Genomic DNA, 21,033 nt, shown 5'->3' with positions numbered 1-21,033 from the left:
TCTCACTGTATGTTGAATTCTACGTAATGAATAGCTCATAATTCGATTTGGTGAGTTTGGTTAAATTAAAATAACATTATTACCACATTCATTTAATTTTTAGTTTGAAAAATAATAAGCAAAAAAGTGATTGTTCAGTTAGGGCCAGCCCATCTAGCTTTGGTGAGCCAATGGAGCACCGACACGTTATCCTTCCACTACAAAGAGCGGGAGGTTTTCGCTGCTCTGTGAAGCCAGCCTGACGCAGTGCCCTCCACTTTAAGAGCCACGAAGCCCATACCTTCGCCTGGACCACATGGCCCAAACTCCTAGGTTGGAACGGGCATGCCAGTATCTAGCAACCAGTGGCCCAACTAGTTGAGTAAGCTCAATGTTCAACCACTTTGATATCCCCGCTTGGGTTATAAGCTCACGCAACCGAGCTCGACATATAGTTTTGCTTGTTGATTTCCTTATTAATAAATTGCAGAAATAGTTTTCGAACAATGTGGGATGGAATTGATTACCTTCATTCACCATTTTTAATTGGAAGCCAATGGGAAATCACTTATTCTTCTAAACTTGTAATTTAAGTAACCCTTATTTGAATTCGTCATTTTGGGAACATCAACTCTTTGACTGTATTTTTATTGATTGACACATGCATAAATTTGTTGGAAATTCATTTTTCAAGCATGAAGTTTCGAGCATAAAACATATAACAATGTAGATTTCATTTGATATATTATGTTTTTCCATTCGGTAGCTAATACATGATATATGTATATACATATATACAATTTTCTTATTCCTCCCCACTTAAATCTACCACCATTGTATATAAAGCTTTGCGTGCTTTATCAAGCTTAATAATTATTAATTTTAGCAAGACCGTATATTATTCCGAGAAAATCAAAAAATATATAAAACATAGATTATCCATTTCCAAACACACATATTAATATGAGATGTAGAGGTAGTACTAAAACATATAACAATGTATATTTCATTTGATATATTATGTTTTTCCATTCGGTAGCTAATACAAGATATATGTATATACATATATACAATTTTCTTATTCCTCCCCACTTAAATCTACCACCATTGTATATAAAGCTTTGCGTGCTTTATCAAGCTTAAAAATTATTAATTTTAGCAAGGCCATATATTATTCCGAGAAAATCAAAAAATGTAAAAAACATAGATTATCCATTTCCAAACACTCATATTAATATGAGATGAGATAGTACTTCATCTAATGAAGTAGATGGATAATTGTTCATCTTGTTGCATTGAAATACAGGAACTTTACCCTCGTAAAATCTTATTGTGGTGTGAAACTTTTCTATATAAATATACAAGATTTTATCAAATGTATATTGACAAAAAATGAATTATGTTCATAGTACCACAACATCGGCGAAAAATATTTTAGGAATCATCTAATGTATAGACATTTTTCTTGAATAAAAAAGTTAGTGATAGTAATGGCCTCGGGAACATCCTCCTAACCTATTGACTGCATTTTGAAACTTAGATACGAACAACATGTACGTGCACGAGTTATTTACATATGGTTGTATGTTTCTTATCTTATTGCTTTCTAAACGGTATTGATTGAGGTAGTGAAATCGTCCCTCCTTTATAATCCTTGTTATTACGTGATATTACCCATGACCGACTGCTAGGCATAATGACACTAAAGGTGCTTCATTAATATTCTAGAGGTGGCTCCGCATATGTAGAACTTTCTCCCACATAGTTCTGAAATCTGCTTGGCGATTAGAGCTTAGACCATTCGACATGCCCAGATTAGTGAGCCCGGGATTATGCGAGTATCTTCTCTATACCCACGTAGAATGTATTTTGAAATTCGATTAATGGCCAACTTGCCGAAAAGGAATTTTCAATCGACGGACACGAGTTCTCAGCCTGAACTTATATGTCATTTATTTCATCAATTTATGATTCATGAGTGGTATTACAATTTTGATTCAAATTATTAACTAATGCTTGGTAGCATATTTTGTTTGACTTGTTTATGTTGAAAATATTTTTGGAAAAGGATTATAAAGAAAGTAATTTAGATTTCAAAATTTTACTCAATCTTTTTTTCAATATTAATTAATGAATTTTTAACTTTTAATATTGGGATTTCAATATATCAATTAAAATATTAGAGGAAATTAAAAATTTTAATTTACAACTCTATTATCTGCATTACCTATTAAAAATACTTAATTATGTGACTATCCAGAAAAAGTAAATTATGTTAATTGACTATTCAAAAGAGTATTAGCGATCAACAAAAAAAAAATGTAAATTTGAAGTTGCCTTGTTCACCTAATATTATGTTAAACAAAAGAATTATGTAATTAGGCTTTAATATTTAGTTAGGAGAAATCGTGATCAAACACGTGATAGCGTAAACTTACCAGTCTTCTCCATTATTATATATTTTTGTAGCATACAATTTCATATATAATATCAAGGGTATACAATCCACAGACTAATTACAATGTCAATACTTTTAATTGCAATAAAAACATTGCATTATATATGAAAAATTGTGCATTATAGAATTTCCAAGAACCATACCTACTTTACTAATAAAATAGATAAATGCACATAAAAAAATTGAAGGATGGTCAAATACATGTCGAAAATAAGAAAAGATCGACTAATCTCACTGTATGTTGAATTCTACGTAATGAATAGCTCATAATTCGATTTGGTGAGTTTGGTTAAATTAAAAAAACATTATTACCACATTCATTTAATTTTTAGTTTGAAAAAAAATAAGAAAAAAAGTGATTGTTTAGTTAGGGCCAGCCCATCTAGCTTTGGTGAGCCAATGGAGCACCGACACGTTATCCTTCCACTACAAAGAGCGGGAGGTTTTCGCTGCTCTGTGAAGCCAGCCTGACGCAGTGCCCTCCACTTTAAGAGCCACGAAGCCCATACCTTCGCCTGGACCACATGGCCCAAACTCCTAGCTTGGAACGGGCATGCCAGCATCTAGCAACCAGTGGCCCAACTAGTTGAGTAAGCTCAATGTTCAACCACTTTGATATCCCCGCTTGGGTTATAAGCTCACGCAACCGAGCTCGACATATAGTTTTGCTTGTTGATTTCCTTATTAATAAATTGCAGAAATAGTTTTCGAACAATGTGGGATGGAATTGATTACCTTCATTCACCATTTTTAATTGGAAGCCGATGGGAAATCACTTATTCTTCTAAACTTGTAATTTAAGTAAACCTTATTTGAATTCGTCATTTTTGGAACATCAACTCTTTGACTGTATTTTTATTGATTGACACATGCATAAATTTGTTGGAAATTCATTTTTCAAGCATGAAGTTTCGAGCATAAAACATATAACAATGTATATTTCATTTGATATATTATGTTTTTCCATTCGGTAGCTAATACAAGATATATGTATATACATATATACAATTTTCTTATTCCTCCCCACTTAAATCTACCACCATTGTATATAAAGCTTTGCGTGCTTTATCAAGCTTAATAATTATTAATTTTAGCAAGACCGTATATTATTCCGAGAAAATCAAAAAATATAGAAAACATAGATTATCCATTTCCAAACACTCATATTAATATGAGATGTAGGTAGTACTTCATCTAATGAAGTAGATGGATAATTGTTCATCTTGTTGCATTGAAATACAGGAACTTTACCCTCGTAAAATCTTATTGTGGTGTGAAACTTTTCTATATAAATATACAAGATTTTATCAAATGTATATTGACAAAAAATGAATTATGTTCATAGTACCACAACATCGGCGAAAAATATTTTAGGAATCATCTAATGTATAGACATTTTTCTTGAATAAAAAAGTTAGTGATAGTAATGGCCTCGGGAACATCCTCCTAACCTATTGACTGCATTTTGAAACTTAGATACGAACAACATGTACGTGCACGAGTTATTTACATATGGTAGTATGTTTCTTATCTTATTGCTTTCTAAACGGTATTGAATGAGGTAGTGAAATCGTCCCTCCTTTATAATCCTTGTTATTACGTGATATTACCCATGACAGACTGCTAGGCATAATGACACTAAAGGTGCTTCATTAATATTCTAGAGGTGGCTCCGCATATGTAGAACTTTCTCCCACATAGTTTTGAAATCTGCTTGGCGATTAGAGCTTAGACCATTAGACATGCCCCAGGTTAGTGAGCCCGGGATTATGCGAGTATCTTCTCTATACCCACGTAGAATGTATTTTAACCGGGATTATGCGAGTATCTTCTCTATACCCACGTAGAATGTATTTTAAAATTCGATTAATGGCCAACTTGTCGAAAAGGAATTTTCAATTGACGGACACGAGTTCTCAGCCTGAACTTATATCTCAGTTATTTCATCAATTTATGATTCATGAGTGGTATTACAATTTTGATCAAATTATTAACTAATGCATGGTAGCATATTTTGTTTGACTTATTTATGTTGAAAATATTTTTGGAAAAGGATTATAAAGAAAGTAATTTAGATTTCAAAATTTTACTCAATCTTTTTTTCAATATTAATTAATGAATTTTTAACTTTTAATATTGGGATTTCAATATATCAATTAAAATATTAGAGGAAATTAAAAATTTTAATTTACAACTCTATTATGTGCATTACCTATTAAAGATACTTAATTATGTGACTGTCCAGAAAAAGAAAATTATGTTAATTGACTATTCAAAAGAGTATTAGCGATCAACAAAAAAAAAATGTAAATTTGAAGTTGCCTTTTTCACCTAATATTATGTTAAACAAAAGAATTATGTAATTAGGCTTTAATATTTAGTTAGGAGAAATCGTGATCAAACACGTGATAGCGTAAACTTACCAGTCTTCTCCATTATTATATATTTTTGTAGCATACAATTTCATATATAATATCAAGGGTATACAATCCACAGACTAATTACAATGTCAATACTTTTAATTGCAATAAAAACATTGCATTATATATGAAAAATTGTGCATTATAGAAGTTCCAAGAACCATACCTACTTTACTAATAAAATAGATAAATGCACATAAAAAAATTGAAAGATGGTCAAATACATGTCGAAAATAAGAGAAGATCGACTAGCTTTGGTGAGCCAATGGAGCACCGACACGTTATCCTTCCAATACAAAGAGCGGGAGGTTTTCGCTGCTCTGTGAAGCCAGCCTGACGCAGTGCCCTCCACTTTAAGAGCCACGAAGCCCATACCTTCGCCTGGACCACATGGCCCAAACTCCTAGCTTGGAACGGGCATGCCAGCATCTAGCAACCAGTGGCCCAACTAGTTGAGTAAGCTCAATGTTCAACCACTTTGATATCCCCGCTTGGGTTATAAGCTCACGCAACCGAGCTCGACATATAGTTTTGCTTGTTGATTTCCTTATTAATAAATTGCAGAAATAGTTTTCGAACAATGTGGGATGGAATTGATTACCTTCATTCACCATTTTTAATTGGAAGCCGATGGGAGATCAATTATTCTTTTAAACTACCATTATCTAAATAGTTTAGACTTTAGAGGTATTAGAACTCTTAAGTAGTCTTCTTGTAATAGGGTTTTATATTTTTATAAGTAATTTTTATTTATTATTATAGAGGTTATTTAAGTAAGGGTATAAATGTCTTTAAAGAAAAAACAACACATGAAAGATTTACACTTTTTGATATAGTACAGATATAGATATAGATGTAGATATATATAGATATAGATATAGATACATATAAATATAGATCTCGAAATACACACATCACATACAAGAAAAATACAATTTTAGTCTTGTAACTTCAAAATTATGACAATTTTAGTCCTTTTTTCGACCAATATCACCGAAAAATTATGTGTGACACATGACCAAATTAAATTTTAAATTTAATCCGTAACTTAGGAGGGACTGGCATTTTTAGTCCTATAACTTAAGATATTGACATTTTTTGTTCTGCACGAAATTAATTTATAGGACAAAAATTGCAAGTTAACTGGATCATATGCAACTCACATGTAATTTCTGATCAAATTGGCAAGATAAAGACTAAAGTTGCTAAAATTTTAAAATTGCAAAATACAATTTATAAAATGGTACAAAAAATGCCAATCCCTAAATTACAGGATTAAAATTGCAATTTTTCCTACACATTTATGTCATATATAATATATGTACATAAAAACATAACTTAGTTATATATGTTTTTTTAAGTTAAATTATGTATACGTATACATCAAAGGAACGGATTAAAAGTTAATCAGAAATTTTCATCTGAGCAAGAAGGTCTACATATATCGAGCAACCAAAACGAATTCTGGTTCACAAAAAAGAAAGAAACAATGCAGAGAGCAGCGGAACACTAGAAACAAACGCAGATTCTTCTCACCTGAATTTTACCGTAGTTGCTGAGGAAAATATTCGTAACTTACAGGATGCACAAGAGTACTATTTGGGAACCTCAACAACGTAACATAGCAGTATCAGGGTAGAGTTGGGGGAAGTGTAGGTTTTGCAACTTTCAGTTCTCCACAATCACTGATATACAGAGTTTTGAGAGGTCTGTTCCAGATGGCGCGCGCAGTTTTTGCTCTTCCGTCTCCAATAAACTCTGCAAAGTCGTTGTATTGTCGGATTCTTTCTGCTGGTTTGTACGTGGGAATGGAAGCTATGGCTGTGACAACATCCAACCCTGCAACATGGTTCGATTCTTCAGTTGTGCACCAGCAGGTGGCAGAGAATAACTGATATCATTGTGCCATGGTATTCAGAGGATATGAATATTTTACAGCATAAGTTTCAGTATGACATGATACAGAAAATAAATTTGAACTATGAACTTTTGAGCTAATTACATGTAGACTTCCTATGAGAAAGTGTATTTGCACTTGACTCCTTTGAAGTTTGAGGATTACATCTAAGCCCATTCTTAAATGCTTTGTTTACGGTCACACCCCTAACACATTAGGATTTTGGACGAAAATGCTGACATCAATATAAGAATTCCAATGTAAAAAGGCTATTTTATAACTAACTTATTTGGGAATTATAGCAGTTTAAGATGGGAAAATAATCTATATTGATAGTTCTTTATCTTTCCATATGAACAGTATGATGTTACGGCATTCTTGCATCTGTGGTATAAGAATATTTAGTTCAAGCACTTCTACTATTGTAGTATATTACAAATAAACAAGAACGTCAAAAAGTAATGTGAAAAAGAACGATTGGTGATGATTTTTAAAACGACTACAAATTTCAAATTCCAAAAGGTTATTCAATAACTTAAACCGTCAAGATAATTGTAATTTTCATGCAAGTGTCAACTAATAATAATTGCTCCCAAAATAATGTATTTAGTATCATAATCACATGAAGAATAAATTGATTGATTGTCTAAATCATTATCTATATAGAAAGATATATGTTGTGGTTAACTTATAAATTCATTTCCAAAATGAGAAATTTATATATATATTTATTATCATTTCAAATATAACAAGTCCTTACTAGTAAGAATATTAAAATATCCTCTTAAACAATATAGAATTTACAAAGATGCCTTTAGAATTACGTAGGCAAATCACATCATAATTTGAACATAAATCAACAAGAACACACAAATCAGTTGAATGTATGCTAGAAACATGAACATAATGAAAAAACAAAAAAAACAAAAGCTTTGAAGATATATAATCTACCTATCCCATCTTAAAAGAGTAGAAATTTTCCTAATCAAAATCCTCCAAGAGTTTCCCGAAACATTTCAAAAAGATCCTAGAAAGACACCTATTCAATCATAAATATATATTTAAGAAACCTGCTCCCCAAAAATATGAACATTGCAATATAGATTCGACGTAAAATTGTCATATAATAGATCTATGAAAATTATTTTCAAAATTCTTTAAACTAAGTACTAGTGATCTGCAGGTGACATTGAAACCAAATAGGCATTGAATGCACAAACAAAAGGAGTACAAATGTGACATGATCCTGTCATTAAACAACACTGGATTCTGTACCATCTAAATTTGTATGATCTATGTGAACTAGAACTTAAATTAAGGAGATAACGGTTTTGGCATTCAACTTCAGAAACCAGATCTGAACTTAGTACCAATCAAGTTTAAAGGACGAGCTCATCAGAATCCCAACTTTATCGTCAACTAGCTCATTCTGCTCTTTCTAGTGGTCCCGAGCTGTGGATTAGAACTATCATCATATGGTGTTGAAAATAATATCCTCAAACCTTTCTTCACTTTCAACCATGGTATTAAAGAACCACATTATCGAATAATTAAACAGTTGGGCGGTGAAACTTTTCACTAGTTTGAAGAATATAACAAAACGGTTTAGATACTAGAACAACAAAAGATGTATGTTCCTTAAAAACTAATCTAAAATGTGGTTTTGAAAGAGCTCTGTGTTGAATGTTGGATCACATTGACTCACAACATATGGCAACCAAGTTAAAACTTTGGCTCTCACACCACTAATCTGAATATATCTCGTGCATAATTTGGCATCATGGAACTGAGCTGTTAAAGCTGAAATTTGGAAAAAAGTTGATACGGATCAAATTGAATGTCTTCTTGTTCTAGTTCTTGGAGATAATTTCTATGCCACCAAAACAATCCTAACAATAGTTCCACATCATAATGCAGCACCTTCATCGGCCCTTCCTATTATATTCTTGCAAATGCTCACAAATAATACTTCCCCTGCCCAAAACTTATAACTACTGTTAACTTTTCTTGATGTCCCAAAATAAAGCTGGATTTCCATACATTGTTTTCCCCCTCCAAAACTGCTCTCTCAATTACAGTAATCATAGTAAGACAACGCTACTAAGTCTCAGCCACTACTTAAAACAATAAATGCCTAGCTCTTCCCAAAGTTCGGAGTGAGATCAAAGTAGGCATATAACGTTGAGATGCAATGAGTTCTTAAGCAATGAAAAAAGGAACATAATTCTGAGGAGCGAAGAGACTATAAACCAAGAACAAATCGACAGAGATCCAAAATTACTCATTAAACAACTATTGACGAGTATTTGCTTAAAACTTGATACACATCAATCAAACTTTAAACATCACATATTATCAAAGTATTTCATCCAAATTCACAACCAAAGTGTGAAGGCTAAATGGCAGTAATTTAGAGAACTCACCTTCAAGCACAGACCCAAAGACAATATTCTTACTGTCAAGCTGGGGGCATGGGCCGGGCCCAGTAGTGATCAAGAACTCTACATTATGATAATTCGGGCTGAGCTTCAAATCGTCATCATCATCATTTTCAGACAAGCACAACGAAACTAAACCGGGCCTGGAGTGTTCCAATAGAAAGGCTTTGGAATCAACTGTCTCCGTGTTTCTAGCAAGCTCAACCGGCGGCTTAACCTCTCCTTTATCTCTCCGGCCCTGTCGACCCGCAACGAAGAACTGACCCGGGAATATTTTCTGGACCAAAGTGCCCTTGTAGGTTGAGCCCGAGGAGCCATTGCACATGGCTTTGAAGTTGGAGACGGTGATGGGGACGAGGTTGCCATAGAGGCCGAGGACGAGGCGACCGAGGGGCTCGGACTCGGCACAGACGGAGAGGTCGTACTCGCCGAGTGTGCGGTTGAGGAAGTACGATGGGCAGAGGCTGAAGTCTAGGAAGACTCTGTCGGTGACGGTGGTGTCCGGTGAGGGAGGGGGGGAGGCGGAGGAAGTAAGCGGGGTGGAGAGAGGGAGGGTGGTGGAAAGGAAGAGAAGGGAGCGGCGGTTTAAGGGAAGACGCTGGTGGTGTGGATGGTGGTGCTGGTGTGATGGGAGGGGATTGGGGGGAAGGTAGCAAGTGGAGGAGCAGCCCATGGTGAGAGGTAGCGCATGGCGGAGAGAGGTAGGTGGGGGTGAAGGGGGGGAGTGGGGACAGAGAGAAGGGTGTGTGGTTATGTGGGATATTTGGATGCCACACAACTCAGATTGATTGTGGCCCAAACTGTTTCACATTTTAAATATATCTTCCAAATTCATATTGTGATGCAAATTGTTATTCTAATTAGAAAAAATTTGACTCGAATCAAACCTCCTCCAACTAAATTAATTGATTCTAATCTAAATTCCAATCCAATCCAAGTACGAATCCGAATTCGTGCGAAATATCGCATGGTATATTTAATTTTTTTTAATCATATAATTAATTTTCCCTTGGACTATATTTGAATTTCTCTTAGGCTTCGTTTACTCTTTCTTTACTTTGCTTGATGTCCCAATTAATCACTGTTAATTTTAGATTTTACATTATCTTGATACAATTCAATATTGGTTTTGTCTGGTTTATTTTTTGGTGATCTTCGAGATAGTTTGCGTACTTTTTTTAACATATTATCTTAGTGAATTTTTTGTTTTGGATTTTATATATATAATATATACAAACATAAACATGATACAAAAGATAAATAATTTGATAATAAATAATAATTTTTATTTAAAAAAACATAACATTAAATATACGACACTTATATATATATAATATATATATAATTTGACAATAAACACTAACTTTTATCTCTCATAACACAACATCAAATATACAATATTTATTTTGAATAATTTTAAATCAATTCTAAAAATAAATTCAAGCATATATATTATTTCAACACATACTTATTTATGTTCGTTTTTTTCGGTCTCTGTCTTGCTAGAAAGGATGTTACAGCACTAAAAATTGCGAACGGCTTATTGCGTTGGGAGTAATTTTATGTAGCGGGATTTCTCTTGTTAACATTGCACGGTTTCTGCTCTTTGCCCCTCATTCCAATCACAATGACCCCAACATATCTAGCAGAGATTTTTATGACATGTAAGAGAAGTTTTTGACTAATCGTTCCCTATTATTGCATTAAATTCACCTTTGCATTCCGGATCAAATGATGTGAACGGCGAAGGCGGGGGGTCTGCTTGGCTTTGTGGTGGGATGCCGCGGCTGAGACGGCTACCGGAAAAGGCCATGACGGATCTATATCGGGATGTGGGTGGGGTTTCATGGCTGACGAGTGACAATTGAACGGGCGGCGACGGGGTATGATGAGGAAGATAAGTTGCAGGGGACGGCGGTGGTGGTGTTGAGGAAGACAACTGGGAGCAATATTTTCTCTCTTTTTCTTTTTATGTTTGGAGTTTTGGTAACTAAAGAAAAAAGAAAAAAAATTAACATCTAAAAGCCTAAAATTTCTAATTGAAAAAGAAAAGTAAAAATGATATTTTTTTTTTCTGATAAAAACTTCAATCTGTCTTAGTTGGTTGACGCATCTAGTCTAGTTCTTACATCTGTTTAGGATTCCTTCTAGCGCTTAAGGTGCGTAGCGTTTGATTCACGAAATTTTCGGTTTTATCTGCTTCCAACTGCTCCCCAACAGTTCGCATATTCCGTTGCGGTGGGAGTCTTCAGGGCGGTAGTTCTTGACTTGTGTCCTGATTTCCAGGCGGACAAATATTTTAATCACCCTCATAAAGACCTCGGCCGATAACCCCAATAACCGTTACGTGACCATGGTCAATAACTATTTATTATTAATCATAGCAATTAGTTGTAGTTAAATGTTATATTTCTTGTAGTGTCATATACAAGTTTGGATAGAGAAGAGAAAAGAAGGTTGTCTCAAGGTTTCCCCAATACAATCATTCTGAAGTAAGTTAGTGTCGTGTTTAATATCGACCTACTGAGTGCTGCTACACGCAGATGTTAATTCATTTTCTTGCTAAATAGATGGGATCTGCAGACATCTTACATGGCGAAATTTTTTTTTCATTGATTTCAATTTTAATTCAAATTTATTATAATGTAATAAATTAAAATTATTATATCACTTAAGATGTGACTTTGGTGACAATATTAAAATTATCATGTAACATTATATCAATAATATTATTTATATTAAGGTACTGCATTGGGAAGGTGAAATTACAGATACATTTTTCATCTTGAAAGGTTGACAAAAACATGTATATGTCGTTACAATTATACAATAACGCTACCTTTTTCCTTCTACATGATCATCCATTGATCTGTCCTCCCTATCTTCCATGCATTGTTCTCCTCTTTACTCCTTTGAAACTGAGGAACTTGGAGCGACAAGGAGCATTTGTACCATGATTTCTTCATGACTTTAACGTTCTTGTGATGCAAACACACACTCGCATTAGCGTCTTTCGATTTGTGCAGTTTGCAGCTGCAGTTTCTATGATAGGGTCTTCGCTCTTTCTCCGTTTGATTCATCGATAAGCTTCCATGAAAACATTGCAGAAATATATCATCTGCAATCGTGTTCATTCTCTCTCTCTCTCTCTCTCTGTCAAGAAATATGCAAGAAGTGAAAGTTATGCACTGGTCTGAAGATATTTATACAATAGACAAACGATTCAGGTCAACATATAAATTTGAAGTTGCAACAGTGTTAGAATCTGAGAATGTGTTGTTGGCATCTTTTAGGACAAAGTAGCAGCCGGCTAAGACAAATGATATTTTACTACCTCTCAGGTCTTTGGAGTACTTACCAATGCATGTATACGTTGGTGCGTTTTCTTGTTTTAGCCTGCTTTGGCTTCACCTCGTACTTGCAAGACTACCGGACAATATGTGGCTTTGTATTTTCGGCTGAGGACAGCCTCCTCAATGGCCTTTAATAAACAAGTTGATTACAAACATATGAAGGTATTTGGATGCCTTTGTTTTGCAACCAACACTCACCCTTCCAAAGATAAATTTGATTTTAGATCTTCTAAATGTATATTCATCGGATATGTGCATGGCCAAAAGGGCTATAAGCTTTACGACATTGAGAAACATCAGATAATTGTTAGCAGAGATGTTTTGTTTTATTAGTTAACATTACATTTTCCTGATTTAAATCCTGATTTTGATGATCATGTTAGCTCACCAGCAGAGGCTCTTGAAGCTCTTAGTCCAACAGTACCTGTGCTCAAAAGATCCACCAGAGTCTCTTCAAAGCCTTCTTGGATGAATGACTCATCTGCAGCAACTCTATACTTGATAATACTATCACTGTAACTAATATTTCCCCTACATACGCTGCTTTTAACTCATGTATCTCTCATCTGCAGGAACCTTATACTTACCAACAAGCAGTCAAGCAACAGCAATGGATTCAAGCCATGGAAACTGAAATCAAGGCTACAAGAAAACCAGACATGGACCATTCAACCATTACCTGATAACAAAAAACCAATTGGATATAGATGGGTGTATAAGCTCAAATTTAACCCTGATGGCACAATTGACAGATTCATAGCACGCTTGGTAGCAAAAGGGTACAATCAGATAGAAGGGGTAGACTACTTTGAGAGCTTCTCCCCTGTAGCCAAAGTAGTTACAGTAAGAGCTCTCATGCAGTCACAGCCTCAAAGGGATGGGAATTACATCAACTTGATGTAAATAATGCTTTCTTGCATGGACCCTTGGATGAAGAAATTTATATGGAGCCTCCAGATGGTTATCCAGTTCCACCTGGACATGCTTGCAAGTTGAACAAATCATTATATGGGCTCAAGCAAGCCTCACGTCAATGGCATTTTGAGTTTCGCTCAAAATTGGAGCACTTTGATTGCAAGAAATCTAAGAATGATTACTGCTTATTTACCAAGGTTTCTCCTCATGGATTCACTTTTTTACTTGTCTATGTTGATGACGTTTTGCTTGCACGTACCTCCTTGTCACTCATTGAAAAAGTCAAGGCATATCTCCACCAGCTTTTCACTATAAAAGATATGGAGCCAACAAAGTAATTTTTAGGACTTGAAATAGCCCGAGCTCCTAAAGGAATTGTTCTCACTCAAAGTAAATACATTCAAGATATCTGATTTGAAGATGACTGATGCAAAGAGCACGAACACGCCATTCCCAGTGTGAATAAAACTTGCAGCCTCTTCAGACAGTGCCTTGGATTTACAAGGCCAGACCTGTCCCACTCCACTCAACAGCTTAGTCAGTACTTACAGTCTCCTTGCAAAGAGCATTGGGAGGCAGCTTCACATTTGGTTGGTTATCTCAAATGAACTTAGCATAAGGGGCTCTTTTTCCCTTCCAATACCTCTCTTTGTCTCAAAGCCTATTGTGATGCTGACTAGGCTTCATGCCCAGACAGTCGAAGTCGCTAACAGGTTTATGTCTCTTAGGCCATGCCTTAATTTTCTGGAAAACGAAGAAGGTAAATACCGTCTCTTGAACCACTGCAGAGGCTGAATACAGGGCCATGGGATCCACAGCATGTGAGTTAGTTTGGCTTTCTTCATTGTTGGATGATCTTGGTGTTGTTGTTCCCAGGCCCATTCCGTTTCTTTGTGACAATAGAGCAACTCTCCATATTGTGCAGAACCCTGTTTTCCACGAGCGAACTAAACACTTAGAAATCGACTGCCATTTAGTTCGTGATCACTATGACTTCGGTTTTCTTGCACCTTCCCATGTGCCTTCCAGAGACCAACTTGCTGACCTTTTTACTAAGTCACTGTCAGGCCCTCTTTTCCATTCTCAGCTTCCCAAGCTTGGCCTAGTCAAATTTTTCCCAGTCCAGCTTGAGTGGGGGGTTGAAAGATAACCAAGAACTAGCTCAAATAGCTACTAACCAGTCAAAGACTTTAGCACAGGAAGAAGACAGTAAAGCAGCAAAAACGCTGGACTCAGTCACAAGTGCATTTGAGAAGGACGAGTATTTTAGAAGGAATTAACTGCGACTTCAAGCTTTGTTTAGCTGTGTTTTCTTCTTGAAAGCGTCACCACGCTTCTTTTAGTTATTAGCACTTCTTTCCTTGTTTCAATGTCAAGTTAGTTAATAGCCGTTGGGTTCAAATGTATATATATAGCAGATACAGCAACTCTGTTATTCACTTCTTCTTCAATAAAATTCTACATAAATGTTTTGGTTTCTTGATTCTTTATTAGTAAAAATACGAACTAGACGTTGTAAGTTTTCTTCTCACGAGTTCTTGGTAGTTAGGCATAGCTGGAATACATATATGTGTATCTTCTTCTTCCTGAAGCTTAACAGGATATAGAAAACCATTTCTTTCACTTTCTTGTGCCTTTGATCAAGAACACTGCATCAAGATTTCCTTCCAATGGCAAGCATCGTTTATCTTGCTTCAGTTGATTTCTTTACACATTTTACTTGGGCGTAAGAAATTTCCCATTGATTGCAATTTTAATTATGTGACTTTGGTGACAATATTAAAATTATCATGTAACATTATATCAATAATATTGTTTATATTAATGTACTGCATTGGGAAGGTGAAATTACAGATACATTTTTCATCTTGAAAGGTTGACAAAAACATGTATATGTCGTTACAATTATACAATAATGCTACCTTTTTCCTTCTACATGATCATCCATTGATCTGTCCTCCCTATCTTCCATGCATTGTTCTCCTCATTACTCCTTTGAAACTGAGGAACTTGGAGCGACAAGGAGCATTTGTACCATGATTTCTTCATGACTTTAACGTTCTTGTGATGCAAACACACACTCGCATTAGCGTCTTTCGACTTGTGCAGTTTGCAGCTGCAGTTTCTATGATAGGGTCTTCGCTCTTTCTCCGTTTGATTCATCGATAAGCTTCCATGAAAACACTGCAGAAATATGTCATCTGCAATCGTGTTCATTCTCTCTCTCTCTCTGTCAAGAAATATGTAAGAAGTGAAAGTTATGCACTGGTCTGAAGATATTTATACAATAGACAAACGATTCAGGTCAACATATAAATTTGTAGTTGCAACAGTGTTAGAATCTGAGAATGTGTTGTTGGCATCTTTTAGGACAAAGTAGCAGCCGGCTAAGACAAATGATATTTTACTACCTCTCAGGTCTTTGGAGTGCTTACCAATGCATATATACGTTGGTGCGTTTTCTTGTTTTAGCCTGCTTTGGCTTCACCTCGTACTTGCAAGACTACGGACAATATGTGGCTTTGTATTTTCGGCGGGTAAATTATATTTTTGGTTCTATAAGTGGATTTGTTTTTAATTTTGCTCTCAAACTCAGGTCAATTCGCACATTGAGTCCTATATGTGGTTTTCTTTTTTCAATTTGAGAACCATTGAGGGATTTTCGTCCAATTGATAATTGCAGCTGCTCTCTCCGTTAGTCAATACATTCAAAATAAGATTACATTTTTGGTCTCATAAGTGGACCTGTTTCCAATTTTAGTCCCACACTCAGGCCAATTCGCACATTTACGTGTGCAATCAGAATTGGAAACAGGTCCACTTATGGGACCAAAATTGAAAACAGGCCCACTTATGCATCCAAAAATGTAATTTACCCTTATTTTGATTGTATTGACTAATGGAGAGAGCAACTGCCGTTATCAATTGGACAGAAATTCCTCAATGGTCCTCAAATTGAAAAAAAATACCCACATATGGGACTCAATGTGCGAATTGACCTGAGTGTTAATTGAAAATAGGTCCACTTATGAGACAAAAAATATAATTTACCCTATTTTCGGCTGAGGAAAACAGCCTCCTCAATGGCCTTTAATGAGAAAACTACATTTTACTTCTCACAAGTTAGGTTTTATTTTTTTTCTTGTGTGTGAGATTCTAATCTTACTAATTTTAACTTATCATATTGCATCCGATAATTCCAAAAAAATTTACAATTTTGAACTCAAGCCTTAATTTTGTTAAATTTTTGACGAAAATAGCCTTAATTTTCATCAAGATTTAACCGGGCTCGTGTCATCACGTGTTGTTCCCGTTGAAACAATGAAACAAAATTATAATTTCTAATTTTCCTTGAGATGTGGGACTAAAATTATAAATTTGTTTTAAATTATGGGATATAATGTGATAAACTTAAAAATAATAAGACAAAATTCAAAGGGCTAACTTATGGGATATAAAGTGCAATTTTTTTCTTGCCTACCATTATAACTTCTCTTTGCCTTTACTTTGTCATCTTTCGTTTCTTGTGGAGCTAGAAATCTGATGCTGATGTTATTAGGTATATTGCAATAAAAAACAAACATTTTTATGTATTTCCCAAGAAAGTAATCTAATTAATGGAATTTGGCATTGATTTAACCACAATGTGGGACTAACTTGCAGAATAAATATTAACACTTTAATACTTAAGTTGGTAAAAGAATTAGTGAAGTTAAAGTTAAAATATGTCATAAATATATGAGAAGCTAGCTGGTTATATGATGAAACCTGTGAAGAATATGTGGAGTGCTAGGGAAAATGAGAGGTTTTGTTGAGTAATGAGTATAAGTAATTAAGCTGAAAATAAGTGAAAATTTTGTATGTAGAGTCAAAGCGATCAAATCATTCCTTTGACCTATTCAAATTACTATTTATAGAAGTCAGATGAGAAAATTGAGGAATCGATTGAGTATAATCTAAACATACCCAAATTTTAGGATATTTAGTTTAATGGGGTAATACAGATCAAATTATATGCCATGTCATCCATATCCTGCGCGAGCAGAAGCATGACTTGCCACATTAGCAGAAAAATGACCTATTTAAGGGTAGTTACCTATGGTCTTACCTCAAAATAATGTGTTTATTTCTTGTTGGCGTGTCTTTAGGTCGAGGTGGGAAATAATGTTGATATGCAAGCTAAGCTGATTGGGCCACAAGTGGGTTAAAAATAGGCTTAGATTGGGTTGATTTCGCAAGCAAGCTTCAATTGGTCGAGGGTAGTATTTGCTCCTTGGTCTTTGTGTACTTTGACCAGCTGATTTTATCTTAATTGAGCCTGACCCAATGGTTAAAAGGGCTAGATAATTCTATTGGGCCCTAAAAAATTGCTACCTAGGTGTTAGTAATTAGGATTAAAGGTAATTTTAGTTCCCTAACTTTAAGTAATTTTCATTTTAGTCCTGTAATTTACTAGGATTCCATTTGATTCCTTTATAACTTAAAATAGCTCAATTTTGGTACATATTTGGTCGGAAATTTGCCTCAGTCACAGAAAAAGGTCACATGGCCTTCACGTGGCTTTTTAAATTGGGGGTTTCGTTTTTATTGGCTTAAAAAGCGCACGTGGCGACAACGTGGCGATGACATGGAAATAAAAACGTGCAGCACAATTGAGCTTTTTTAAGTTATAGAGGACTAAAATGGAACCCTAGTAAGTTACGGGACTAAAATGAGAATTGCCTGAAGTTAGGGAATTAAAATTGTCTTTAATCCATTAGGCCATGTGACTTTTTAAATCAATAAAAATAAAACCCCCAATTTAAAAAGTCACGTGAAGGCCATGTGACTTTTTCCGGTGATTGAGTCAAGTTTCCGATCAAATGTATACCAAAATTGAGTTTTTTTTTTAAATTATAGAGGACTAAAATAGAACCCTAGTAAGTTACGGGACTAAAATAAGAATTTCTTGAAATTAGGGGACTAAAATTGCCTTTAATCCTTAGTAATTATTACATATACATCTACCTATTACCTATTACCTACTAAATAAATTACAAACACCCTCTTTGAATAATATATAAACTTTATATAATCACTCTTTAAACAGATAAATCACATCATAATTAATGAACTAGTGTAGAACCCGTACTATGCACAATTATATACTTTTTCTTTTTTTTTAAATTAAATAATTTTTTTTACAATATATGGTGCTATGAATGAATCTTTTATGCAAAATAAAACTTTTACTTTTAATGAGTAAAACATAGTAGTTTTGAATAGATTAATCAATTTCTACATATATCAAGTCTTATTTAAAAATAAAAATAAAAAATTAGTTAAATGTATTGTTTGTTTATGTAATTCATCTTCTTCACAAATTATATTAAATTACATAATCTAAATTGATCGTACTTATAAAAAATAAAATATAAATTAAGAATGAAAACTTCTATCCATGAACGGTAAGAAAGATAACTGGAGGGGTGGGAGTGAGGGAGGGAAGAAAGAAGATGATAGAGAGAAGAACTAATTTAAAATAATTTCAAAATTTTAATATCAATTTATCAAATTGAATATAAAAAGATGAGTAAAATGATTATAATGAATCAAAAAAAATACAAAAGAGTAAATATTTAAATAGAAATAAAAACTAAATGAAATATTAAGTAGACTTAAACAAATAAATTGTTAAAATATGTGGTCCATGACCTTTAATGGTAGACCCAAGTCAAAGCCCAATCTCTCACTGGATGGCTCAACCTAATTGTTACAGCCCACTTGATGGCCCACTGATTTTGCTCAGCCACCCGTTTTCTCCTAACCCGTCTACCCGACCCGACAACCCTTCTATTTATACCTAAAGGCTGAAATCCTAACCCTAATTTCCATTCTCTTCAGCCACTCTCTCCCACTCTGTTGTTTGTCCTCCCTCGTCTCTCTCTTTCTCTGGTTTCTCCCCCATTGATTCTAATGCTCTTGGAATCACTTCTCCGCCACATTTCTCTCTCTCTGTCTTTGATGAATTACCTTATAAAGCCCCCCCATGGCTTCTGGATTTTGAATAACCGATTCAGAATTCTATCACTTTCTCTCCTTCTCCTATTCTGATCATAAGTTGTTCTTTGTAAACTGATATCTGCGTGATAAACCTTGGTGGTTTTTTGAGTGAGTCTCTATGGCCATGGGTATCTGGTTGTGATTGTTTGGTTGTTTTCGAGCAACCGTGAGAGGTTGCAGGCCTTTTGTAGTTGTGTTTCTTTCTCTACAGATCTGGCTCTCTGAGCAAAATCATTTATTCTAATTATTGTTATTTTATAGATCTGTAAATCTATTCAGTAATTTGTATCATAAATTCATTCTTTTGTATATTCGGTTTGTAATAAGGGTTTTGTACCCACCATTTCTTTTGTAATAGTTTTGATTAGGGCTTGTGAGTTTCGAGCTCATCACTGGTAGGATTAATTCCCAACAGTGGTATCAGATGTCATGATTCTGTCTCCGCTTCGATACGGTAATATCTGCTCTGACTCTTCTTAGATTTGTTCTAATATGCTTTGAGGTCTAGCTTTGTGCCATTTTATCTTGGTTACTGCTTAGTGCATTCTTTATCTGTTATGTGCTGAAATCTTTTTTACTGCTTTGTGCTTTACTTTTATTTATTACTTAGTGCTTATTCTTATAAACCAAGATCAAAACCCCTCGCTAATCCCTCACCTGACCGAACCCTTGAGGCTACCAAGTATCTGGTCGAGATTTAGCTTGGGTTTCCCATTTATCTGTTAACTTAACTGCTCTGGTGGTTTTCTTTTTACTGCTTTTTCTTATATACGTTGTTGATATTACTCTAAATTTACTAGGTCATTTATTCCTGTTATATCTTTTTTGATTCTGTCATCATAATATGGCTGGTTATAATTTGCAACCTTTTGACGATAAGTCTGATTTTTTGCAACAACAAATGAAAGGTATTTTGATTCAAGAAAAGGTTTTCAAAGTTATAGATGGAAAATATGCTTATAATGTTTATGATGAAAAGAAGCTTGAAAATGATGAATATGTTTATTCTTCCATTATTCTGAATTTGTACACGATTTTAAGAAAAGTTGATAAACAAATTCTGTAAAAGATCTTTGGAATAAATTAGAAGAACTTTTTACTGAAACTTCTTTGCCAAGTAAATTATTTTTGCTTGAAAATTTTTTTAGATATAAACTTGATTTATCTCAAAAATTGAAGAAAACTTGGATGATTTTACAACAAAAATTCAAGACATAAAACTTACTGGTGATAAAAATATTGATGACTACTCTCCTATTGTCTTGCTTAATGATATCCCTGAAGCCTTTAGTGATATAAAAGTTGTTATAAAATACAGTGGGAATAATGTAAATCTAGATACCGTAATTAATAGCCTTAAGAGTAAGAAAATGGACCTTAAGACTAATAAACCTAGTCAAAACCAGAATGAAGTAAACAATGTAAGAGGAAGGACTAAAAATCAAAATTTTGAATACAAATATAGGAAACATAGCAAAGGTGGGAGTAGCAGCAGAAGTAGGAGTAAGTCGAGATCTAGAACCAGGGATGA

The 21,033-nt window shown here is 34.4% G+C and overlaps 1 protein-coding gene across 1 annotated transcript; it reads right to left on the bottom strand.

The window, feature by feature from the left end:
- On the bottom strand, positions 6,252–9,987 carry LOC105166399 (peptidyl-prolyl cis-trans isomerase CYP28, chloroplastic). The gene is made up of 2 exons (XM_011085737.2): positions 9,178–9,987; positions 6,252–6,696 (listed from the first exon to the last, which is right to left on the bottom strand). The coding sequence occupies exons 1-2, from the start codon at positions 9,863–9,865 to the stop codon at positions 6,488–6,490; spliced, it is 897 nt and encodes a 298-aa protein (XP_011084039.1). The 5' UTR covers positions 9,866–9,987; the 3' UTR covers positions 6,252–6,487.

Source organism: Sesamum indicum, linkage group LG7 (assembly GCF_000512975.1).
Source record: "Sesamum indicum cultivar Zhongzhi No. 13 linkage group LG7, S_indicum_v1.0, whole genome shotgun sequence".
Taxonomy (NCBI): domain Eukaryota; kingdom Viridiplantae; phylum Streptophyta; class Magnoliopsida; order Lamiales; family Pedaliaceae; genus Sesamum; species Sesamum indicum.
This window is presented reverse-complemented; position numbering and strand designations above follow the sequence as displayed.